The sequence below is a fragment of the Pteropus alecto genome, unplaced genomic scaffold (assembly GCF_000325575.1).
Source record: "Pteropus alecto unplaced genomic scaffold, ASM32557v1 scaffold157, whole genome shotgun sequence".
NCBI lineage: Eukaryota > Metazoa > Chordata > Mammalia > Chiroptera > Pteropodidae > Pteropus > Pteropus alecto.
Genome location: NW_006440626.1, coordinates 519,742 through 545,672, shown reverse-complemented (window position 1 = coordinate 545,672; position 25,931 = coordinate 519,742). Strand labels below are relative to the sequence as shown.

General features: G+C 55.7%; 1 protein-coding gene across 1 annotated transcript in view; it reads left to right on the top strand.

Moving 5' to 3' along the window:
* FBLN1 (fibulin 1) overlaps nucleotides 1–25,931 on the top strand; it is a 66,621-nt gene that overhangs the window by 36,977 nt on the left and 3,713 nt on the right. Inside the window, exons 16-17 of the mRNA XM_015593600.2 lie at nucleotides 7,939–8,081; nucleotides 9,969–10,100. Coding sequence (XP_015449086.2) covers nucleotides 7,939–8,081; nucleotides 9,969–10,100 — 275 coding nt within the window. The remainder of the gene's footprint in view (nucleotides 1–7,938; nucleotides 8,082–9,968; nucleotides 10,101–25,931) is intronic.

The following is a 25,931-nucleotide window of genomic DNA, read 5'->3' as shown; positions in this document are numbered from 1 at the left end:
CGCGGCCCTGGCTGGTTCCTGGGGCTTGTCTCGAGAATGACAAGAGTGTGACAGCCTGGGGGTGGCCCCAGTGGCTTTGTATCCCAGGAGAAGGGACTGGGCCTTGAGGACTCTTTCCTTTGGTATATGGTGGCTTTCAGTAATTCCATTTTCATGGAATTTGGGGTGTTCTAATCAAATATGTTGAACTGAAAAGCTGGGGCGCATCTCTCTTTTGTGTGTGATGAGTCGGAACCGAGGCCTGTGGTCCTGGGGGCCTGGCCCTCCCCCGCTCCGTGGTAGACGTGGCGATGACAGCCCTTCCTTGACCTAGACACACTGGCTAATGGAGAGTTTTGGGCTGTTCTCAGTCTGACAGTTTGCCAGATACAATAATTACGTTTTCTGGGATGTTTCAAGAGGTTTGAGGCAGAGCAGCGTAGGGACAGCTGACCCGGAAAACCAGGGCCGAATTTATTTGCGCACGTTCACTGAACACACAGTAGGTGTTGAGCCCGTGCGGGAACTGGACTAAAGCAAAGAGCCACAGCCCTTCCCTTGGGAAGCGAGGCGCTAGGAGGGGCCAGGCCCAGAAACGCCTAGTGCGAGAAAGGGCGTAGGGTGCCCTGGTTACGGACTCCGTGTGGCCCGGGGTGGGGGCCATCAGGAGGAAGGAACGTCCGGCTCCCTTTGGTGTGTGTGTGTGTGTGTGGGTGTGTGTGTGTGAGAGAGAGACAGAGAGAGAGACAGAGAGAGAGACAGAGAGAGACAGAGAGAGACACACCCACTTAGCCTCTGCCACTTACTACAGACTGGAGTCGTGGACTCACTCAGCTCCGCTGTTCCCCTCAGTAGAGTGAGGAGACCGATGCGGGCCCGCGTGCTGCCGGGCACCGTCCCTCAGGGTCTCCCAGTCACCCAGAGCACTCCCCTTTGGCCTGGACCTAGGTGTCTCAGGTGTCTCGGGTTGGGCTGCCCCTCAGCGGCACCTGTGCCCACCTCTCCTGCCTCTCCCCTCTGCCTTCGGGCCCCTCCCACGCATACCTGCCCTTGTCAGCATTCCTGATCCTCGTACACCTTTAGTACCGTGGAGCTCGTCCCCAGGGCTGCCTTGTCCCAGAACTCAGAGTGGTAAATGGTCAAGTAACCGAAAGGATCACTGTCCATCCTGATAAAGAGCCTGGAAACAGGGAGTAAAAAGGGACCACACTCCCAGTCAGTGCCAAGTGTAAAATAAGCCCAAGTCACGCAGCACGAGGCGTGGAGACTTAAAAAGCCGAAGGGAGACGTGATGGAAGACGGGGACAGTGGATGCAGACACAGGCAAGGTGGCGGGACCGCCCTGGGCTCTGCCAAGTCCCACGGGCCTCTGCACCCTGACCCTCCTTCCGAAGGCAGTTGTCTTCATAGTGTGATGGGCCTGAAGTTCGGGTGGCAGAAGATAGTCTCTGTCCCCACCCTCTCACAGGACGTTTGAAACTGTCTCCATCACTGGAAGTTAGGAGCTTTCACCATTCTATCACAGAAGGTTAGAGCCTGTCTCCACCCTTTCACAGGAAGTTAGAATCCGTCTCTATGCTGTCACAGGAAGTTAGAATCTGTCTCTGTGCTGTCACAGGAAGTTAGAGCTTGTCTCCATCCTGTTGCAGGAAGTTAGAACCTGTCTCCATCCTGTCGCAGGAAGTTAGAACCTGTCTCCATATTAACACAGGAAGTTAGAAGTTGCCCCCATCTCCATTCCAAGCCCTGGCTGGTCCTGTGGACACAGACAGGGACCTGGGCCTGGAGCACAAGGCCTCGTGAGGGGGACGGGGGAATAGACCTCTGCCCGAGCACAAATCTGGCTTCCTCACTCTGCGACCTTGGGGAGGCCACTGACTCAGCCTCGGTTTTCTCATCTGAAAAACGGCACTCCGGCCACCCTCAGTGCAGTCGCCATGGTCACGCTAGAGAGTGCGTGATGCTGGATGGCCGCGGACTTGGTAAATGGCAGCAGCTAGTGGTGGACACATCACTTCCGGGGTGGTCCCAGGCCAGGAGCCTGGACGACACCCAGAGGGCAGGGTGTGCCTGGTGAGTGCGGCCTGGGGTGGGGCCCTTGACCCCAGCCACCCAGCGCCCCCTGAGGGTGTTGGAAGAGGCTAGTGCCCGAGCCGGCGGCCCGGAGGTCCACGGCACCTCCCCCAGGTGAGTGAGGGGCGCTCTTGCCACGGACTGGCCTGGCCAGAGGGGCGGCGGGAGGCCTGCTCCGCGAGCCCCCGCTTCCCCCGCGCTCTGTTGTTTCTCCGCTTGCTGGATTTGCCCTGACCCTCTTCTCGTCTCTCTGTCCACTCTTGCAGCCGCTGTGAGCGCTTGCCTTGCCATGAGAATCAGGAGTGCCGCGCGCTGCCTCTGAGAATAACCTACTACCACCTCTCTTTCCCCACCAACATCCAAGTGCCCGCGGTGGTTTTCCGCATGGGCCCCTCCAGTTCCGTCCCCGGGGACAGCATGAAGCTGGCCATCACCGGCGGCAATGAGGAGGGCTTTTTCAGCACCCGGAAGGTGAACCACCACAGCGGGGTGGTGGCCCTCACCAAGCCCGTCCCTGAGCCCAGGGACTTGCTCCTGACTGTCAAGATGGACCTGTATCGCCATGGCACCGTCAGCTCCTTTGTGGCCAAGCTTTTCATCTTTGTGTCCGCAGAGCTCTGAGCACTCGCTTTGGGCCGCGGGGGCTCCGTCCTGTTGCTTTCTTAACCCTCTCGCCGGGATTTTAATAAAGTTTAGCAGGCGATTCGTACCCATGCTCCTGTGCCTTGGTTTTGTTTGGCGTGGTTGGGAGTCTCTGCTGCTTTTCACCCTGGGGTGAGCTGCACCGGCCACTGCCTGGTGCCCCCGGGGAGGTGACCGAGGGGCCTTTTCCATGAGAGGGCACGTGCCTGGGGGTGTCTGTCGATGGAGGTCCCTGTGCGTACCGCCGGGAGCCCAGCAAAGGGAGCACGAGGCCTGGCTGGACCATTTCACACGAATTCTCTCTCAGAGATGAGTGAGGTCTGTCCCCTCTCCTCCTGTCAGTGTGGAAACCGGGGGCCCAGAGAAGAGGAGGGGCTTGGCCGAGGGGCGTGGCCTGTTTGTGGCGGAGCCAGGCTTCTGGCCCGGCCTGGTTTCCTCGTTGTATCACTTGGAGCTGAGCACCTAACGAAGGCAAAGGAAAGCTCCATCCAGGGATTCGAGCCTCCCTTTTCTGTTCGTCTTGACGAGGAGCCTGACCTTGTGGTGGGAAAGCGCTGGACACCGTCACAGCAGCACAGAGGCAGCTTTTGCCTTAGCAAGGTCAGTGAACCCACTGAGGTTGCCAGCCCCACGCCAGGAGGAGGCAAAGCACAGCACAGTGTGCTGCTCGTGGGAACCAGTGAGTGTCCTCAGGTCCGTGTCCACTGCCTCCAGTGAGGCAGGTGTATCGTCCTCACAGAGAGGGTGCGTGATTTGTCCAAGATCACACAGCTGCTGTTTGACCTTCGTTTTGCTGACTCCACAGCTCAGACTTGTTCCGGTCCGTCACAGTACCTCCATTGTGGGCTCTGACCCACCTGCCTCTCTCCATCGCCACCATGATTCCAGCCAGGCCACTGTCACAAGTCCCCAAGGTGCCTTTCAAGGCCCTGTGCATCTCCGGCCTGATGCCATGTTGTTCTCTCTCGCTCACCTCTCAGGCCACACTGACGAGCTCTTCGCTGCCTTGTGCCCTTGGTACATGGCTTTGCACCCTTGGCCTGAATGTTGGTTAAACTTTAGCTTCAGTGTCCTTTTCCCAGCGGGGCCCTCTGTGACACACCGTCATTCTTTCTCACGGTACTTCCTTCGTGGCGCTTATCACACTTTGCGGTTCCCATTTACTTGTGTTTCTCACTTGTCTTTCCCACCGTCCAGAAAGCTCTGTAGAGGCAGGAACCACGTGTGTCTCATTCAGTGCATGGCCCTAGCTCCTAGCAAGGTGCCTAGCGCACAGGAGGTGTTCTGTCCGCAGATTATTTTGGCAGTTACAGGCCACGTCAGGTATATGGTAGGCAGTCAATATGCATTGGTTTCTTCACTCATTGGAAGGTTCTCGAGTGTCCGTTTGGATCTTGATTTAAATGGGGAGTGAAGGTTCAGAGGGTTTGGACGTATCCAAGGTTCCTGATAGGTAGAGCTGTCATCACTCTGACTCTCAGACCTGTGTACTTCTGACTGTGTCATTGTACTAAACCAAGCTCCCAAGGGGAAATGATAATAACCACGATTATCATTACTATAACGATGATAATAACTGACAGCTAACACGTACCGCTTCCCGTGGGCCAGGCACCGTTCCAAGCACTTAACTAATCCTCACGACAGCCTTGCGAGAAAAGAGCTATTATGATTCCCCCTTTCACAGTGAAGACATGGAAGCAGAGAGAGGTTAAGTAACTTGTCCCGCAGCTGGTGTCAGGCGGGGCTGGAATTCAAACCCAGGCAGCCTGGCCCTGGAGTCTGCTCTGAAGTCTTGCCCCACGCTGCCTCCAATGCTGTGAAGAGGTTCAGGATGCCTGGGATGAGTCGATGCTGCTCAGGTTGCTGCCCTAGCCTCATCTCTGAGAGCCCCGGATACAAGCTCTACAACTTCCGAGTACAAAGCAGGATATATTTTATTAGCTAAAGAAGGAGGCAGTGTGGTCTCGAGGGAAGAGCTGTGAAGGTTCAGCGAGACAATGTGTACAACATGTCTACCTAGGGGATCCCGGAAGATGGGAAGATAATAGCACATAGTTTTCGAAGCTCTCTGGATCCCCGATGAAAGTCCACGGGGCAACTAGACAAGAAAGTTTTGAAGTTCATAGAAAACATTTACAATGAAACAAGCTGACGACGTAGCCCCATGAACCCCGAAATGCAGTTCGTGCCTACCTGCATGATACTGACATCCGTGCAGGAGAAAGCAGTGGGAGACCCCAAAATAGTCCACAGGTATTGCCTACAAAGTTAAGTTTACCAATCTGGGGACAACAGCTGAGACTGGGGGGCATTTTGCTCATCCCAGTGGCCAGTGTGTGCAGGAGGCTCATGAAAGGGTTGCACTGATGGAGCGTCTTAGCCTCTAGGGGGTCTTGAGACTGAGCCACCAGGCTCCCCTAAAGCTCAGAATCTCACACTACACAAAAAATTGCCAGAAATGAAGTAGAAAATTGAGTAGGAAAAAGGTCATAGGGACCATGGAGAAAGAAGGTCCACGTAATACGGAGGAATTTCAGAAAGCAAGCTGCCAACAATGAGGGAGCTCCAGGAAGTGAGGAAAACCACTGTGAACCATGCCTCTTACTTAAATTTCAGGAAAACTAATTTCACACAGAAATGTTCAACCAAAACTATCAAGGTTAAATCTCATACAAAGTATTTGTAAGAAAAAACAGTATAGAATGTCATCCCTCTGGGGAATGAAAGTATACCAGAAAGATATGCTCACAGACTAGATCGAAACTGTAACCTATATTGAAACAATAAAAACATCAAGAAAATGATCAAAAATGGAAGAAAAATGTGAGTCAGTATTAGGAAAAACTCAGGAGCCAAAATTATTATTAATCAGGAGCCAAAGTTATTATTAATCAGGAGCCAAAATTATTCGTAAACATGTATTTTTTTATAGGAGGTAATTGATTTTTCCCCTTTGGGAAATGAAGTGATGGAGCCGAGGAAATAATTTAAAATTAAAGCAAAAGAAATTTCAGAAAGAAATAAGAGAAAGAGAAGCTGAGAAGAAAAATTTTGTAATTTTAAAAACAATGAAAGAGATAAATAGGCTTGAAGATAAAGTGATGGATATTGGAGACAGGCAAAGAAGATCCAACATAGAGGTAATAGAAATCTCTGAAGAACTAACCCAAAACAAGGGGAGAAAAATAAATACTAAAAACAATAACTCTAGAAACTTTACAGAAAAAAAAAAAAGATTTGAAATTCCATACTGAAAGAACACACAACATACCTGAACATATCTACTCAGAGCAACCAATTCCAGACATAGTCCAATAAAATTACTGGACTTTAAAGAAAAGAGAAAACAAAGTTTGGGCATCTAGGCAAAAATGACAAGTGACTTCTAAGGGAAAAAATTATCAGACTTTTTCATAGTAAGAATTATACTAGAAGAAAAAGAATAATTAGGATGCTCAAGAAAATGTAACACCCGGATTTATACCCAACAAAAGTGACTTTTGTATACAAATGGCACAGTCTATTATCAACACGTGAGCATTAAACATACTCATAGAACTACAGGTAAATGAGTGTTACAAGAAAAAATACATAGTATGAATTGCTATACACCTAGACAGTGTAGATATAGCACACCTATTTAAAATTTGTAGGCAGAATGAGATAACATATCCAAAATATTATCTTAAATAATTAGGGAATGGTAATTTTGTATTATTATTCTGCGACTACTGTTTTAGAATATGGAATAAGCTAAATAAATAATCATGGGATATTCTATCATCATCTCCTATGTTCTTAAGAACCAAGATTCAGATATGGGAAAAAAAAAAGAGATTCCTTTGTAATGTAGAAGAGATCAAGTAACAAACAGCGTGGTCCTTGTTTTGAATCGGAAGTAGCAGTATTTTATCTTTAAAAATCGTGATGTATTTTATCTTTAAAAATGTCCACTGAAGACACCTAGAAACGATGGATATCCTGGTATCCAGATCGTGATATTGAAATAACATTTCCACTGAAAAACAAAACAAAAACCACACCCAAGACTTCACTTGCTGGGGCAGTAGAAGTACAAGATGAGGCTGGACCCCCTTGTCTTGGCAGATAGCAAGAGAGTTCCCCAAAATTAGACTGGGTCTAAAGGACTCAGAAACTAATCTGATTTTCCCTTTGGCTACAAAGGATAATACTCGCAGTAGACTAAAATCCATCTAATAGTTTAAGTCCTTGAGTTCATACTGATATTTAAAAAGTCCATTGGTAACCTCTAAATGATGATGGAGAGCTAGTTCGTCCTCCTGAAAACTGGTAAACAAGGGAAGAATCAAGCATGGATCTTGCTTTTCTTTTATGACGTGTACCCCCAGGAGCCAGATAGCATATGAGGGGAAGCAGCGTTTCAACTAATTGACGAAGCATATGTTTTGTGCAGCGCATACTGATATTTAAAAAGTCCATTGGTAACCTCTAAATGATGATGGAGAGCTAGTTCGTCCTCCTGAAAACTGGTAAACAAGGGAAGAATCAAGCATGGATCTTGCTTTTCTTTTATGACGTGTACCCCCAGGAGCCAGATAGCATATGAGGGGAAGCAGCGTTTCAACTAATTGATGAAGCATATGTTTTATGCAGCGTTTGTATTTGTGTTTTAAGATAAAGAGGTTTCAAAACTATGCCTAGCACAGGGCCTGGAACACGGACCTGTGACAAACTATGTCGCTTCTCCCACCTCCCGTCCGTCATGTGACAATGTAGATTTGATTTCTTTGCGGGGCACCAGGCGGGGCACTTTATAAACGCTCCATCGTTTATGACCCGTGCAGCCCACCCGACCAAGTGCTCCATGAGGCAGGACTCCCTTGATGTCCCTAGCATCTGGCAGCCGGCAGACACTCAAAACATCCTTGTCGAGTGAGTGAATGAACGAATGTGTTTTGCTGTTGTAGAAACTGGAGCTGAGTTTGTACAGTTGGCAAATAGCAAAGCCTCGCTTCTGCACAGCCAGGGCAGACAGAAACGGGGGCACCCCTGGCATTTGGGTCCCGATCCAGTTTGCAGGACGGGCCCTGGGGCTTCTCCATGGAAAACCTGGGCTGTGGAGGCCACCGCGGTTCTCTCCGACTGTGTCTGTGGGCCAGCTGCTCCCCGCCCAGCCACCTGCCGCTCCTCCCCAGACCCCAGCCTCTGGGAGTACTGGTTCCGACTTTCCCATAGCTTCTGTGTTCTGGTTCCCCTCAGGCTCCGCCAAGAGAAGACAGACACCGTCCGCTGCATCAAGTCTTGCCGCCCCAATGATGTCACCTGCGTGCTGGACCCTGTGAACACCATCTCCCACACCGTCGTCTCGCTGCCCACCTTCCGCGAGTTCACCCGCCCGGAAGGTGAGTGGTGACTCCCGCAGCCTGGAACGGGCGTGGGGTCCCAGAGGCGGCCATCGTCCAGTAAATGGCCCTGTGAGGCCGCCACTCCTGGGTGAGATGTGCTTTTGGGGTGCGAAATGCAGGTCAACCCCACCTCTGCCCGCATCTCCTCATGTCCCCAGACTGCACGGCACCGTGTGGCCTACTCCCAGCTCCCGGTTCAGAGGTCTTGTCTTCTGGGGAACAGTTGTTTGGATTAGGTGTTGATTCTGTGCCAGGCGCTGGGGAGTCTGGGAGAGCTTCCAGGAGGAAGTGACTTCCACACTGGAGCCTGAGCGATCAGAGTGGGGAGCAGGGAGGGAGGAGGGTGCCAAGCAGAGTGGAACACGTGGAAAGGTCTGTAGGTGAGTGGGGACTATGGGCATTTGGGGAACGAACCCTGGTTTTTCTGGCTGGAGCGGCAGAGAGTTGGCCATGGCTGAGCCAAAGGATAAAGTGGGAGCCTGAACTTGGAATTGGGACCTCAGCATCACCCTGGACACCAAGGGATAAGTGGACTGGAGGGGCCGGACTAGGTCCGAGGAGCACAGGAGTAAAGGGGTCAGTGTCCTCGCACCCGCTCCTGGCCTGCTGTGCAGATTGCCACCATGGTGCCCGCTCACTGGGGTGGGGCCGGGGCGACACACTCCCAACACCCAGTAAAGTGCCGTGCACGGGGCGCTGCTCTGCACACCTTGCTTCAAGGGGTGCAGCCCACGGGTCTCCAGCCACCCGTTTGCTCTATACAGTCTTTGTCCCTGGCCTTTGGAGGAGCTCACCATGACAGATTCATTCAGCGAACGTAGAACGTAGACAGAGCCTCCCACGTGTCCAGCTCATGGTCAGGCTTTGGGACCCAGGGATGAGAAAGAGCCCTCTCACCCCTCAGGGAAGCGTAGCCCTGTGTTTAGCCACTGCGACAGGGTCCTGCAGGTGACACAGAAGCACCCACCAGAACAGAGAACCTAGTCGTGGCTGGTGGCGAGGGCAGGAGAGGCTCCCCAAGGGTGCGGTTGCCTGAAGGAGCAAGTGGCCGGCCCCCAACCCGCTAGCTTGTTCCTCTAGAAACAGGAAGGCACAGAATCTTCACAGAGCGGCACAGACGTGGGTCAGAGAAAATCACTGACTGGTGTTTGCCTTGTGCAAAATGATGGGTTCCACCAAACCACACACAAATCCTTGCCGAAGCCCTAACGGCTGGTTCCATGGCCTCCCAGCTAATGCTGACCGAAATCAGCTCTATAGGGAGTTGGCCATGGCCAGACACACCAGTGCGCCCTCGGGCCCAGGAAACCCAGACCTTGACCTTGGGACCCTTAGTGGGCACCAGCGGGCTGCCTCCTTCACCTTACAGATGAGGAAACTGAGGCCCCGAGAGAGGCCGCCCCCAAGATGGCCCAAACCCAGGGTGGAGTCAGGGACTTGTGCTCCCAGCTGCACGCTGGGCGGTCTGGGAGGTGGACACAGCCACCGAACGGCCTAGCCCACCTTGAGAAGTAGTTTATTTGACCCGTATCTCCGTTGGGCAGGAGACCAGCCTGCTCCCTTGCCGTTTCTGGTCTCTCTCCCATCTCCCCTCCTGTAACCCCCTTCCCCTTCTCCTTCCTAGCTTCTCGAAGATTCTTGACTAATTACTAGCTACTTCTCAGTGCTGGCACTGCTGCTGATAAGTTCCATGACCTCGGGAAAGAGCCAAAAAAAAAAAAAATCTCTCCAGGCCTCAGTTTCCCCCTTGCTAGGGTGGGGGACCCCTCCGCCTTCTCCAAGCAGGGGTCTCTTCGTGCTGCATTCTGGTTACCCGAGGGTGCACTTCCGGTGGGCGGGGCCCCAGCGCCACGCCCCTTTCCATGACGCGCTTCCGCCTTGCAGAGATCATCTTCCTCCGCGCCATCACGCCGGCGCACCCCGCCAACCGCGCCGACATCATCTTCGACATAACGGAAGGGAACCTGCGGGACTCTTTCGACATCATCAATCGCTACATGGACGGCATGACTGTGGGTGAGTAGCCCGAGATGTCCAGGTCTGTCCAGACACGCCGCCTGTCCTCCTAGCGCGTCGCGCTAATTGGGCAGGAAAACGTCTCTGGACCAGCCCAGCTCCCATCTGAGTCCCCATCCAAAGTCCGACCCTAGTCGATCGCAGCTTGAGGCGTGCCCAGGGTGGTGGAGCCCGCCTGCGACCCGCCCCAGCTGTGCCACCGGCTCTTGGGGCGGCTCCTGTGGACCTCGGTCTCCCCACCCATAAACGGGTGGCTGACTAGATCTCTGTGTCTCACACCTGAGAATTTCAGACGAGGTCACACAGGTGGAGTGCGGTCCCCCAGTCGCTGCGGGCTAGTGTGATTTTCATACGTACAGCGCAACAGGCCTAGAGACGGGAGGTCAGAGGACCTCGCTCTGGTCTCGCCTGCGCCCGCCTTGCCCGTGTCCAGGCTTTGTCCCTTTCCGTGTGTCAGTCCTGCAAGGACAGAGACCACGTGGTGGTACACGCGCACAGCCCCTCTGACCGTGGGGTGCTTCGAGGACTTGCTCCTGGAGATTCAATGGCACAAAGAAAGGCTGGGGCAGGAGACAGTTACAGTGGTGGCAGCTGAGGGTACGTCTCAGGTGAAGAGGGAGGGGAAGTGGAGGCGTCTGGGGGACTGGTTCACAGTACCTCTCCTGAACTGTCACCTAAAGAATTCAAGTTCATGCGGCATAAGGATCAGAGCTGCTCCTGGGGACTTAGATTTAGACTGAACATTCTCCACGTGGCCGGGCCACCCAGAGCCAGGCTGTGTCGCCACCTGGGCCTCGGGTTGCCCACTGTGAATGGGGGCGGTGGGGCATGGGCTGTGTGGTCTCTGAGGCCCCAGGTTCTGTGAGGTCTTGACCTGGAGGCAGAGTCCTCTCAGATGGCCCCCTGAGCAGAGCGTTTTGGAACATGGTCTCTAGGTGGCACTGTTGGATCTCAGAATCCCAGGCCTGGAAGCCCTGAACCCGACCGTTTGTTAAACTGGCAGCTGGAGACGGAATCGTTATCCCCTGCTGCCAAAGGGCCATTTATAGCGACTTTACAAGCTCTTAAATGGGTCTGCACGTTGTAAACACGACTGAGTCATGGGGGCTCCCCAGCCTCCTCCTCCGCTGCTTGGCAGCAGGAGTAATTAGTTAATTACAATTAATGCTACATTAGCCCTCGCTGGCATCCCGAGGGCAGGACATGCAGTGTGGTTGTCAGCGGTCCCAAAAGCGCCGCTTGCCCTGGAGTCGCCGCCCACTCTGGCCTCAGTTTCCCCCACTGTTAGGTAAAGAGGCCCTTAAGGGACCTTCAGGAGCCTGGGGATGAGGACAGGCAGGAGGAAGTCGAGTTTGTCCCGCCTGTGTGTGTGCTGGGTGGGGACGGCGGGCAGCCTGATGACACCCACACACAAAAGGCCACCTCGCGTCAGCCCTGTGCTTAATGGTGGGCCTGCAGGTGTGGCTGCAACATGGCCGCCCAGGGTAATTCACCTTGGGAGTTGGAATCAGACCCTTCCTGGGCCCCCATCTGTACCAGGCCCTGGGCCAGGCGTTGTGGGTACAGATATGGATAAGCACCACATGGCTCCTGCCCCTTGGGGCTTTGCATTCCAGCAGGGGAGAGAGACAGCCCCCAACACAGATCACGAAAACACGACGCGGAAGGAGATGGGTCTGGCCTCCCCGGCCTTTGGGGGCTCCTGGAGCTGGGGTCCCTGCAGTGTTTGCACCTCCAGCTTCTCAGCTAAGTCTTCCTTGGGGTGTCCATGCCAGAGGGTTGGACAGCGGCCAGGCCCAGATCTGTTGTCCACCAGCACAGTTTTCTAGCTGAATCTATACTCTAAATAGACCCATTTGGGAAGCTGTTTCTTCCCATTTACTGAGGCAGAAAATCTTGGCGTGTCAGAGCCTCCTGGAGACCGCCTCTGCCAGCTGCTTTTGTAGAAGGGGAAACAGAGGCCCAGACAGGTGAGGGGGCTCGCCAGTCTTCTCACCGTGACCCGGGCAGAGTGGGGAACAGGACGGAGCCCCAGGGAGAGGGGACCACAGGTGCCCCTGCTCTCTGGGAATGGAATGTGGATAAGGCCACAGCGGCTGTCCGTCACTGCACGTAGTCACACGTGCCCTGGTCTTTGGAATTCCAGGCTGGTGCTCGGGCGGGAGGGCCCAGGCTGGCCCTTGGGCTATTGTCCTACCTGTAGTCCTAGCGCCCTCGTGGGCCCAGCCTCTTCCACTCCTCAGTGTGTTCATAGGGTGTCCCATCTGGTTGGGCTCCTGGAGTTGGCCAGTGTCATCTCCCAGGTGGAGGACCAAGGTCACAGCAGGCAGGGTCTCACTGGGGTGTGACCCAGGCCCTATCTCACTGGGCTCGTCTCTATACCCGCCGGTCGCTGCCTTATTTCTCTGCCTGAGGTCGTGGTCTCTTCGCTCGGTTCCCTTATCCCCACCTCCTTACTTCTCCTCCTCTGCCCCAAATAACATCTGCGCACCCCAGGAGCTTCCAGGCCTCTGGGGGTGGCCATCCCGCCACATGCTGGCCTTGGACGTGGTGTGGTGTTGCGGCTTCGGCCTGCCCGTGGGGTGGATTGCTGTGCTGCTGGACCGAAGCCCAGCGCGGTCAGATGGAGACACATCGTGAGTCTCATTCACCCCCACGCTCATGCTCCCTGCTCGGTCCTCACAGATACCTGCAGGGGTCGGTGGGACTGTCTCCCCTGGGCAAAGGAGGGCGCTGAGTAAATGACTTCACAAGACTGCAGGCCCGGGATGCTCGGGAACTTGTTTTCAGTGATGCAGTTTTCATTTCAAGCAATGTCATAGACAGAAACCCTTTACGTCATTGCAGAGGGGAAAGCGTTTTGGGGGGCTATTCAAGCCTCCTATTTGTTATGCCCCAGCAGGGCCTGGGGGGGTCCCCTGGCCCAACGAAAACCAGCACGCAGCCCTACGCTGCCTCAGCACCCAAGAAGGGACAACCCACCTACTCACAGATGTTAGCTGAACACTTGCCCACTCTAGGCCACGGCCTCTGAGGACCCAGGTCAGGGAGGCTTCCTGGAGGAGGTGAGGTCTTGAGCTGAGTCTCGGTTCACGTGAAGGAGCAACTAACACTGAGTGAGTGCCTGGAGCAGGTGTCCCGTCACTGCCACGACACTGCCACGACCCTGCGACCCGGGGGTTATCCCCATAATGGTTGAGGGAGCAAGCGCCAGAGGGGGCAGGAGGCTTGCCCAAGGCCACTCAGTGCTAGGGGACAGAGCGGGCCTCGAGCCCTGTGTTCCCCAAACACCCAGATGGCCGGCGCTGCTTGGGCACAGTTGCCAAGCGTTTGAGTGTCGGGGGAAAATAACTAGTGTACAAGCCACCGGGGCCCTGAGGCCGGTGTGTTCACTCTTCCCCGTCGAAAAACAGAAGAAGCTGCCCTAAGTCGTCTAAGAAGCTCTGAGGGCCCGGCCTTCCCCTAACCTGTCCTCCAAACACCAGTCTTAGCGAGGAGGGGGCTCTGGAGCAGGGCGGGGCCTGCTGCCTCGCGAAGCCCGGGACAGCCGCTCTGTTGCATTCCTCATTAACCAGCTGTCAGTGAAAAATGAAGAATGCATTTCAGTCTGTGCAAAAATGCTCTATTAATGCCCAAGGTATTCTTGGGCCTCTGCGAAGCCTGCCTTATCCAGCCCCAATTCTGTCTTCGCTCTGCGGCGTACCAGCTCTAATGGGGGTGCTGGAGAAGGGGTCTTTCTGGTGACAGCTCCTGAGTCCCTGTGTTACAGCTTCAGAGGTCACGGGAATAGACAAATGTGTATTTCATGTAGATTTCATTCAGATGAGAATAACAGTTGAGAGGCAGCTGCTCCCAGGAGCTGCCCCCTGTCTCTGCTTCTCCCTTCTCGTTCCATTTAACTCACGAAGGTCCGCAAGGAGCTACCCGCGGCCACGCTAGCTTCGCTCCTTTGTGGACGGGCTCAGAAGGTCCTCAGCCTCGCTGCTGTGGGGGGTGAGTCACAGTGCTCAAAGGCGGGCAGGCCTGGAGGGCACTGTGACTAATCGGCTAACTGGCTCGTCCATTCTCCAATGCCTTTTGAGCACCTGCTGTGTGCTGTGTGAAGAGGGTGCGATCTCTGCTTCTGGGGAGGAGGACAGTTCCCAGAGAGTGACAGGAGAGTACAGTGAGAGGTGCTGTGGGTGCAGAGCCTGGGGCTACCCCTGCTTGGGCAAATCAGACAGGCTGCAGGGGAGATGGCACCTGGGCTGGTTTGCCATTGGCCAGGTGAAGCATCAGAGAAGGACGTTCCAGGACCTCGTCCCTTCCTCAGCACGGTGGTGTTTCGAACCTTACCTCTTGGCCATACAGACTTGAAGGGGGGCCTTTACTTATAACAGGGTGGACTCGAAGCTTCAAGACGACCACGCGTACAGAAGTCGTGGAGTGACGAGCCACGTCCTGCTCAGTTCCTCAGTGTAAGTGCCAGTGCAGGTCCTGGGGCTTGACTATGGTCACACTCTTCACTGACCCAGGGACCTCCCACCCCAGTGCCAAATGCAAGTTGGGTTTTTAGTTTCAGTGACTGTGCCACAAGTGCACACATGCACACGTGTACACACACACACACGCACACTCTCCAGCTCTCACTCATTCCACTACTTCCCCTGGTTACCGCTGAGTCATGTGCATCTGGTGCCCTGCTGAGACTCTGTCACCCTGTCACCTACCCTTGCCTGCAGTCCAAGGGACACGCTCTGAGCCTCTGTGAGCCAGGCCCGGAACAACTCTGGGGAGGCTGAGGTCCTTGCGAGACACATGTCCCACACCCCAGGAGCTCCCAGCCCCGTGCAAGAGATGGACACTGACTCAATCCCTTCTCCATACAACAGCACGTGGAAGGTACTGGACGCGCAGACACGTGCAGCCCTGCTGGCCTTGTGGAATAGTCAAGGGAGGCTTCTTGGAAGAGGCAACACAAGTGTTGGGTTTTGACAGCTGCATAGGAGTGAGCCAGGCAAAGAGGCACTCCCAGCCCAGGGGCAGCAGGACGAGAGGCAGGGAAGTGGGGGGCACCGTGCTGTCTGGGGCTACAAAGCACCCAGGATGCACCAGTGAGGGCAGAGGAGAAACAGCAAGGGGCCGCAGGGCCTGGGGTGCTGGGCCCTCACTTGCAAGTAAAGAACCCCCTCAAGTCTGTGTGGTTCAGGCACCACTGTGCTGACAGAGGGAACAGGGCCCTGGAAAGTCCCGCTCTGATTGCACCCGGCCGGTGCCAACGCGCTCTCGCTGGCCCGTCTGCCGTGGAGCGGGAGCCCACACTGATCGTTGGCCCACCAGGCCTGGAGCAGGAGCCCACACCGCAGGGCCCGCTCTGGCTGGACAAGTGCCCTGGTCACAGCCTGCAAGTCTGAAAAGAAATGCAGAACTCACTCGATTTTGTGAGCTCGTTTCTGGGGAAGTCCTTGCGTTTGAGGCAGTGCACGCGAGGCTGAGTGTGGGGGCGAGTGTGTGAGTGTATATGAGTGTGCGCCTAGGGGTGTATATGTGCATTTAGGTGAGGACAAATGTAGGCCAGTATATGTAGGTGTGGCTTTGCGTGTAGGTGTGTGGGTGTGGGGTGAGTGTGGACACACATGGGGTTTGATTTCTGAGAAGTTTCATACTCACTGGTGTGGAGAAACGATGGCCCACAGTATCAAGGCCCAGCCTCGTGTCCCCAGACTAAGGCCACCCTGGGCCCAAGGACAGGATGTAGAGACTTTGCTCTTGGCTCACTTGGAGGTGGACAAGTTGCCTGGTGTCCCCGTGTGCATTCACTCATCCCCTTGCACAGAGCCCTCCACAGGCTCCGCACTGTTAGGTCCTCGTGTGGCCTCGTGGGACAGCAGCCCTGGGCCGACATCACCGTTTATATAAGAAAAGATGAAGGGCTGGCCCAGGGCCCCACAGCCACCAAGCCAGCTACCATGACAAGCAGGTGTGTTCTCAGTCGCTCCCCGGACGGCTCCAAGGGCCCCCAGTTCCCTCCAAGAGACCAGAGGCTTCCTGTCCTCAGCTTCAGCAGGGGCCTGGCTGGCCAGTTGCGGTGGCAGCCAGTGACCTGCGCTCAGTAAGGTCTGAATGAATGAAGCTGGTGGGTTGTCTGCCCACCCCTCCCTCCGGAGATGGTTATCTACATGGGGTTTAGAAGAGATTGGCCCTAATTACAGACGCCAATTAACGTAATTAGATGAACCGACTGACTCTGCGGAAGCTCCTAGCAGGGCCTGGCGCGTGATAGGCATGTTGGTCCTAGTGGGGACCAGACCCTCTCCACGAGAGGGGGCTGCACAGTCCCCACTTTCCGCACTGCTGGCGCTGAAGCTTGAGGTAGGGGCCCCGAATTTGACCGATGTGCCAACGCCCTCATACAGTACCCCGCCCCACTCCCTCTTAAAGGTAACTAAAGTTTTCTACATTTCAGAGTAGCATTTTAAACTTCATCCATGAGCTGTAGGGATTATTACTCTGTTTCAAGCTAACCATTTGGAACACGTCAGCGGCCGGGGTAACCCTTAGGGGGCAAAACACGATTAAGTTCCCGTGTGTCCGCAGCCCGAGCACTGAATCTAGGAAACGACGTTCTGTGCTTGACTCGGTTCTCCGTGTCTAGCTGTGTGACCTCAGGCAGGTCGCATGACCTCTCTGAGCCTCAGATTTTCTCTCAGCAACATCGCCATGGTAATACGGGCCTGGCCGGGTTACAGATCGGAGATCGGAGGGACCGTGTGTGTTTCAGCATAGCTGGTGGGCCGTCAGGGGCACAAATGTGCCTCTGTGAGGATGCCATTCGGAGCCGGGGAGCTGGGGGGAGCATGGAGCCCCCTAAGGAGACAACAGGGTGGAATGAAGCACCAGAGGCTTCATGGGACAGGGCCAGGACTGTTCACCCCCAGGTGGCTCCAGCTACCTGAGAGGTATTTAACAGTCACGTCCGGTGGCCTGGGCTGGCGAGCCAGGAGCCTGAAGCGGGATGGTAGAGGCCACGCCTCCCGGGTCCTGTCCTTCTGGAATCACCTCACGCAGTCGACAGGAACACCCTGGTTCCTACTCCGTGTCAACCCCGTGCCGGTGCTGGGGGACAAATGTATGCCCAAGCCACAGATGCTGCTTCTCAGAAGCTGCCTGCCGGCTTCCCCAGCGCCCTGCCACCTGAGTTCCTGCAGCCAAAAGTGCTTGTTTTTAGGGGCGTTTCCGTCCTGTCAATGTCCCCGTAGGGGAGAAGTGTGGCGAGGCTGCTACGTGCAGTTGGATGTGCTGTGCCCTGGTCAACCCGAGGGGTACCTTTCGCAGCCTAGTCCACAAGCAGTGCCCAGCCCGCCCTACTGCACACAGCAACCGGGGTGCAAGAGCTTGTGAGTGGGGACAGCGGCCCAGCTGTGCTGCCCCCAGCCAGGCAAGGCCTCGGTCAAAGCCAAGAGCTTGCCTGCCCGGTCCTACCAGCCAGCAGGGCCCCGATCCCCTCCTTAAAATCATTACCTCGTAAGGGCTTGAGCATGCGCTGCTGACCCGTCCCGCGGCCTGGTGTGCAAAGCCCGGCCCAGGATCAGTACACATTACAAACAAGATTCAGAAATTCCACCTAAAAACAACAGCATGGCCGTCCCTGCCGGGTGATGAGTGATTGGCCTCTCCTGGCTTTCACAGCAAAGCCTGGGGATTAGGCGCTTTCTCTTCTCCGGGAGGCACAGCTCTGTCACCCTGGGACCACACCCTGGCCAGCAGCCAAGTGATTGCCCAGGGCGACGGCTCAGTCGCCTCCAGCCCCAGGACGGGCTGCGGCCTGACTTCACCTTGAGGCTGGCAGTGTCACTGAGGGTGGTGGGGGGTGGTGGGCAGGCGGGGTGAGAGGGGGCAAACACTTTTTATGCCCCCTGTGCTGGCACGTAGCCACTCTGGATGGCAGCTGTTGCCCCTCCAAAGCCCGGTGAAGTTGGCTCTTCACCCCCCATTTCACAGACGCGTAAATTCTCAGAGGTCACCCCAGTCACACAGCTGGTGACTCCCAGGAGGCCCCCCGGACTCGGCCGGACTCTGAGAAGGTTCCGTGGGGCTGCCCGAGCAAAGCTTACAGAGGCTGTGGGGAGCATGCTAGAAGCTTCTCCGCCCCAGGCAGCTCCTAGGGCCCAAGCAGGACCCGCAGCGGCGTGAACGGCGTCCTTTCTTGCCTGGACTTCGGCGGTAACACACGCCTCCTTCCGCTCTCGGCAAACCCCTGCGCACCCCTCGAGGCCCAGGGCCGCCGTCCCCTCCGCGCATGCGCCCTGCACGGGCAGAGCGCAGCGCCTCCCCCTGGGCACCTACGGCACCTGGCGGAGCTGCTCCCGAGCTTCCCATAGCCGCTCTCCCGGCAGACACTGTGCCCTACGCGGGCAGGCGCTGCTCTCGGAGCTGCAGCATCATCCCAGACAGACAGGCGTGAATCCCTGGCTCCTACACGTTTTGTTCTGGAGGGCGGGAGCAGACCAGCAACAAGTGTGATATGCACTGTCCGGTGGTGGCGAGTACCATTCAGGGAGGAAGAGGGGGAGGCGGGTGCCACATGCAGGAGCCACTTTAAATCTGGTGGTCGGAGACATCTGTCCAAGCCCCGAGGAGCAGAGGACATGAATCACGCAGCGATCTCGGGGAAGAGCGCTCCAGGCAGAGGGAGCAGCACACGCAGAGCCCCTGGGCCGGAGGGGAGCCTGGTGTTCGGGTTGCAGCAAGGATCCCGTGTGGCCAGAGCAGACGCACGAGCTGCTGGCTGACGAGGCAGGGACTTGAGGCCGCCGTGGGGCCTCGATGCTTTTCCGACGAGCGAGGTGGGAGCCACGTGAGGGTTTCCAGAAGACGGTGTTTCAAAGGCCCCGTCTGAGTGCTGGTGTGGGCCAGAAGCAGGGAGACACAGTGAGCTATTACGGTGGTTCAGCCTGGAGGTGATGGCTTTGGCCATGCGACTCCAGCAGGCGGGGAGAGCAGTGGACGGATTCGGGTGCGACTGGAAGGTAGTGCCAGGTTTTGCTGACACATCGGATGTTGAGTGGAAGATAACCCTGGGGTCATCATCAGTGGAGACAGGGAAGGCCGTGATGTGGCAGCTTTGGGGGAAGTCAGAGTTCACTCTGGACATCAAGTTCAAAGGGCTTGTTAGATACCCCTGGCGAGGCGGACTAGGGTCAACGAGTCTGGGAGACAGAAGCGCATGGAGGATAGAGCCTCGAGACCCAATGGGATGCGGGTAGACAGAGCAGAGGTGGCCGGAGGCACATGCATGTCCTCCCGCCCCGGGCACTCAGCGGTCCCGGAGGTGAGGCGGTGCCGTGAGAGAGACAAGAGGCAAGCCTGGAGCCATGATGTCCCGGGAGAGGAGAGGGCGTTTCCAGGAGGACCAGGGAGCCCCGTCAGTGCTGCCGAGTCTAGTCGGATGAGGTCCAAGGGTCCACCGTCAGATTCGGCAGGGCCCAGGCCGTTGGTGACCTGGCAGGGCCACCTCAGTGGAGCGGGCAGAGGGGAGGCACAGTGGGAGCCCTGAGGCTCCTTCTAGATCTGCTGTGGATGGAGCAGAGAAACGCTCAGGCCCGCGGGAAGGGTGTGCAGCCATGACAATGTGTGTTTGCTTGATTTTCTTTCACCAATTGTGAATTCCTAGAGGCAGGAGCCCAGAAGAGGTTCCCGTGTGCGGCGCCCCCCTCTGTCACTGTCTTTCTTTCTTGCACACACATGCGCACACACACGACATGCACGCTCGGAGTCACCGGGCCCAGCACCCAGCAGGCTGCATGATCACACGCACTGCTGACGTCCAGAGTCGCCCAGGGGTGAAAGCGAGCTCAGAGCGGGATGTCTGCCTCTCCCTCCTGAGGTTCTCCTGGGGTCATCTGTGTCCAGCCAGGATGATTTGTGACCCTCACTGCTGCTTAGGCACTTTTTGAAAAGCCTTTGATATCACCAGGCACATTCATAAATTACTCCTTCTTGAAAACTGAAATGTTTTAGCCAAACAGGAGTAGAGGCATGTTGTGCAAAATTATAAAACAGTCTGATGATATGAATCTTCTGGCGGCCCTGCCTGACAGCCCTAAATACGGAAGAGACCCCGACACCCACTTTCGCCCGCTGTCGCTCACTATCAGCAGCCCTGTGGGTGATCGTCCTCGTTCTAGCTGAGGAAACTGAGGCACAGAGGAGGTTCCAGCTCCAGGGGCCTGACTTAAGAGGGCACGCAGCAGGTCAGGACTCCACGCGAGGTTCCTGCCGTCATGACCTTCCTGCGTGACATTGGGCGGGGCAGAGCCCTCCTCTTCAAGGTCTAGGCCAGTCCAGGATTTCTCTGCATCTGCATTTCTCTGCATTTCTGAGCCATTCCCCCATCCTACGTCCTTCCGGGCCACTGTCCTCCAAAGGTCAGCTCGAGACCTACTCCCTGGTGACGGTTCCAGGGTGCCCAGTGCCCGACCTGGGGTGAGCATTCCTCCCCGGCTCTCCTGAGGTCACCCTGACCCGCCTCTGCTGCCCTGGTCATGCCTGTCGGCCTTCCGGGTGGGCCAAGCGCCCCCTGGGGCCCCAGACCAGCACGGTCAGTGTGTGTAATCCCGGCACAGCACAGCGCATGCGCAGAGCGAGGCGGACGAAGAGAGGGCGCTCGCTCCACCCGGCAGGTGTCGGGTTCCGGGTGCCTGTTCCGAACTCGCCAACCTCACGCCGGACAGGCCTCTTCATCCCTCAGAGCCTTAATTGCCACTAAAGAAGGAGGTAGTATGACCTTAACGCCTGGAAAGCAGACGGCAAGACTTGTCTCTCTCTGGTGTTCCCAGGTCCTTAATTCTAAATTGAGTCAAATGGAGCCTGTGAGACCGGTGGTCGCCCTGCCCTGCCACGGCCTTGCTCATCTTGCGGGGGCTGCAAAGGGCACAGTGTGGCTGGAGCAGGGACCTTGCTGAGGGACCAGCCTCTCGGGCGAGAGTGACCTGTTCAAGGCGCGCCTTCCCCACTGGGAGCCAGGGGGCCTCCGTGGGGACAGAAGACTTCAGCAGAGCCACAGCTGACCTCAGGATCAGGTTTACATTCTGGAAGGCTGGCTCTGGCCGCTTTGGGGGTGGGGGAGTGGTTAGGGGGAAGGTGAGGAGGAAGGAGTCATAAGTGTTCAGGCAGGTGGGGGGTGGAGCAGAGAAGAAAGTCTAGAGACTCTTAAAAATAGAATTTGTCAGGGTCAGTGTGGTTGAGCTGGAGAGGTCGAAGGCCAGGAGGGGTCGAAGCCAGCGGCCTGCCGAGGATGACTGAGTCCTCGGGGCTGGGGGAAGGGCAGTGGGTGTGGTGGAAGTGGGGGGTCGGTGTGTGAGTTGCCCATCTGGGGGCGCCTGGAAGCATTTGAGTTTGGGTCTTGGGCTTTGACAAAGCGTTGTAAGAATAAATGTGAGTTACCAGCCGGGGAAGAAGGCTGAAAGGTTCTGTGCCAAGCTGACTTTTCTTTCCATATTTCTCCCCAAAGGAAAACATGGCCTCAGGGACTGACATTCGGGTACCTGCAGTGGCCCCATCCCAACCGCCTGGCTTAGCTCACGGGAGACCAGTGCAGAGAGCACATTTATAATAATCAAGAAATACGGGTGATGAGTTTTGCTGGGACATGTGGAGTGACAGCTGGTATTTTAAATATGCAGGCCTGACACCTGTGCCCCTTCCTCCACGCTCCTGCCTCGCTGTTTTCTCAGAGTGAGAAGCGAAGACAGGGTTTCGGGAACTCGGTTCCTTCGCTGCCAATCACCGGTGTGATCCCTCCACAGTTCCTCTCTGCCATTGCTGCCCTAGGTTTATACTCAGTCACGGGCAGTATGTTCTGGAAGTTTCCTCCGCATCCCGTCGCACTGTGAGGAGGGGGGAATGCGGTGGGATGGGAGAGTTGGCTTCGGGGTCTGTCGCACTTGGACGGAGTCCACGCCCCCATGGGCCGTGCAGTCCGCTCATTCCCCTCTCCGGTGAGAGGAAGGGGCCATCTTCGTCCTCAGGGCTGTGGGGCCATCTTCGTCCTCAGGGCTGTGAAGGAAGCAGTGGACGCGTGGGGTCCATCGATCGCCACACACCCCACCCCCTGCCAGCCATGCACCTCCTCCCAGACCATACTATTTGTAAATTCCGACAGTATTTTTTGCGTGTGTTCTTGAGTTTTCCTCTTTGCCTTTGATCTGTGCTGTCCATCCTAGTTGGCAGCGTTCGTTATTTCTACCAAGGGAAATTCGCTGAGCCCAGGTGAGGGTCGGCTTCCTCCCCGCTGCCCAGCGTGTCTGTGTTCGTCTGGCGAGACCACGTGGGTCTCCTCTGAGCTCCTGGGCCCTCTGTTCCAGCACCTTGTCCCCACAGACCCACACTCCACCTCCCTTCCTGCACGTGCATGGCCCTGTGTGACGGCCACCGAGGCCAGGCAGGGAGGCCTGGCTCGCATTTGTGGCCTTCCTCCTTTTAGACAGTCACCACCTGAGCACTCAGTGGCGGTCGGCCATCTTCCTCGACACTCTCATTTCTGGGCGATAATTTTCAACCAGATAAATGGTGCTAAACGCTTTGCTCTTTAATTCATGCGTTCGTTTAACAACTGTTGGTCGAGTGACTCCGTGTGTCAGGTACAGAGTAGGACCAAGGACCTACTGTATCTCAAGAACCAAAGGTACGACAGTGACCCAGACATAGGACCGCGGCCCGTGGCCTCGCATCGCCGTGGGGAGGGACTGGGGATGAGCGAGAAGGCAAAGGGCCCTGCAGCCTGGTTCAGGTCGGGACAGTTTCTTGTTCTTTTCACGGTGTCACCGTGTGGCTTTCTAACCTCTGCCATTTCCAGCTCGCATCTCCGTCCTTTAAAAAAGCAGTTGGTTTCCACGGGCAGGAGACACCGCACAGTCTCCTGATTCATCATCCGCTTTGTTAAATACTCCGACGACCCTGTTCACGCCATTACACGTTGTCAGTTAGAATCACAGGACTTTTGATTTGGAGGCTGAACTTCAGAAAGGACGGCCACTGGCACAAGGTCATGCAGCTGGCCCGTGAGGAACCGACGTAGGAACCCCGGGCTGTGACTTTAGAGATCAGATCAGCCCGGTCTCTGATTTACATCCTTTCAAATAACTGATGGACAGTCAAGTGCAGCCTCAGACACCAGCAGCCTCAAGCTTGGGGATGGCTCCAGGGTCTCGGAATCCAAGCCACAGACTCCAAGAGGCGATGGCGGTCCCCAGTGGACTCGTGTGCTCTGTGCTCAGGCACGGACTGCACCCCCCGCCCCCCAATCAGCTGCAATTTACTGAGCAGAGACAAGACATGAAGGCGAAGTGCCCGAGGGGGCCTGCATTTTTCAAAGGGGAAAAAAAAAGGCTTAATTATATCTTTAAGAAGCACAAACACGCCAGAGAATACCAGCAGTGTCTGAGACCCGAAGCAGAAATGCCAGGGACGAGGGTTTGGAAGATTAACACAGCTGATCTCAGCACTGGGGCCTTTTTTTTTTCTGGGGCTGTGGAAAGCCGGGGAGGGAAACACCTGGCAGGGAAAAGGACGAGGCACGCGTACTGGACGTGGCTCTCTCCCTTCGTCCCGCATTTTGCTGCCTGAATGGTTATTCCAAACAAAGCTGTCCTCACTCGGAGCCGTTGGTGCCGGCCCCCTGGTCCCCCGTCCTTCAGGACAGTTATATCTTCCGTCCTGAATTGTGAGGCCTCAAGGACTGATGCCCCTTCTCTCTCCTCTGCCTTCATCCCGCTCTATGATCATGACTGAGCTCCTGCTGCGTCCTGCTCTAGGCCCTGGGCTGGGGACAAGCGGACAGAGATGAACGTGAGGCAGACCCTGACCCTGTAGTGGGAGCTGGCTGGGAAGGCTTCACAAAAGAGGACATAGCGGTCCAGCTGGTCCGCAGTGCCTGGCACATGGCAGGCACCAACTTCATGTCTGCGGAGCCAAGTGGGAGGATGGAACTGGACCCGTGGCGGAGGCTTCGCAGTGTGTGCAGTGCCACATGTGGGCAGCACGTGTTCGTCTCCTCCCTCCCTTGTTTCCTGCGCTGGGAAGGTGGGCGGGGCTCTGAACAGCGCTGTAGAATCGGCCGTGGGGAGGGAGCCAGGAAGCTGCAGACCCAGGTTGGTGGTTCTGTGGGATGTGAAGTCCCTGCACCAGCTCTTTGCCACCTCCTCAGCCTCGCCTGCCTTTCTCTCCCCAAGATTAACACTAGAACTGGCCTGAACCCTCATACTTTTGGGGTTTGCTCACATCCTTTCTGCTTCCTAGGCATCTACTTCGTCTTCAAAATCCGATCTAAAGTCAGTTCCTGTAGAATCTTCCTTAAACCTCCCCTGTATTGGGTGGACGGATGGATGGATGGATGAGAGGATGATGGGCGGATGGATGGATGGGTGCGTGGGTGGATGGATGGGTAGGAAAGCTATGAAGAAAAAAGAGATATCAAGATAAAGTTTGGGTTCAGTCAAGGTGAGGACGAGGAGTTGGAACTCAAACTTGAACTAACCTGGGATTGGAGGGACTACGTTCGCCCAAACCAGAGAGCCCCAGGTGGATGGATGGATGGATGGATGGATGGGAGGATGATGGGCGGATGGATGGATGGGGGCGTGGGTGGATGGATGGGTAGGAAAGCTATGAAGAAAAAAGAGATATCAAGATAAAGCTTGGGTTCAGTCAAGGTGAGGACGAGGAGTTGGAACTCAAACTTGAACTAACCTGGGATTGGAGGGACTACGTTCGCCCAAACCAGAGAGCCCCAGGGCCGTTTGGCTGAAGCAGCAGTGGTCAGTTTACTGAGTGGGTGCGGCCTGGGAAGGGGGGCCCTGGGCCGCCCAGCGTTAGAGTTGGAGTCTGGGGTTCAGCGTGAGCTTCAGGCTGGAGGGCGGGGGTGGAGCAGCTCGCTGTGGCGGGCGGGAGCGGGCACCTCCTCCAGCGCCTCCTCCAGCGCCTGCTCCGCGCCCTCGCACCGTTTCTCATGTGACCCTTACGGCTCGCCTTTGTTCCGCCTTAATTATTTTTCTTGTTAAATGCAGGGATCCTGAGAAAATCAGGCCCTAACCGTGACCTGCGTCGGCCTCCAGCCTCCTCCGCATCCCTCCCGATGCCCTTTCCGCTAACGCGGCCTTTTGCTTCCTTCCGTTGCTTCCGTCTCGCCGTATAGCCGTTTGCGATCTGAGCGACAGCGTGGCGTTCTGGTCTTTGGCCGTCATAGAAACTGACCCGGCGAAGCGCCCGAACGTGATGCCCTAACGTGATGTATTTCCATACAAGCTTTTCTACACACTTAGAGCTTTCCTCTCTCGTAAAACTTGAAAATCAGTCCAGTAGAGATACTCAGCTCTCGCTCTGTTTTTGAGCCGTGCAGGAATTCAGCCGTACTTGAAGTGAAAACCAGGTCACATTTAAACGTTGCAGTGCATTTTAATATCCAGCGGCGTTTCTGAGGGAGGGGAAAGGTGGTCTGGTGTTTGTTTCTGATTTTTGAAGGCGGCTCTTTTGAATCTTCGTTTCACAGAAGAAGAAATGAAGACTCAGAAAGGTGAAATAACTCATCTGGGGTCGTACTGCTGTTCTCTGTCACTGCATTAGCACCTTCTCTTTCCTCCCTGTCCCCAGACTGAGCCCAGAAGGGATGGCCTGTCACCCTCTCTCCATTCTTACTTAGCCCGGTACCTGGCACACACGGAGATGCCCAGAAATGCCCGTGGGTTTGAACTGTTGATGCCACTAAAGTTCCCACAGGCAGCAAGGAGTGTTTCTTTAAACGCGTGTGTGACACAATTATATTCTATTTTATAATATTTGTTTCATATATAAATT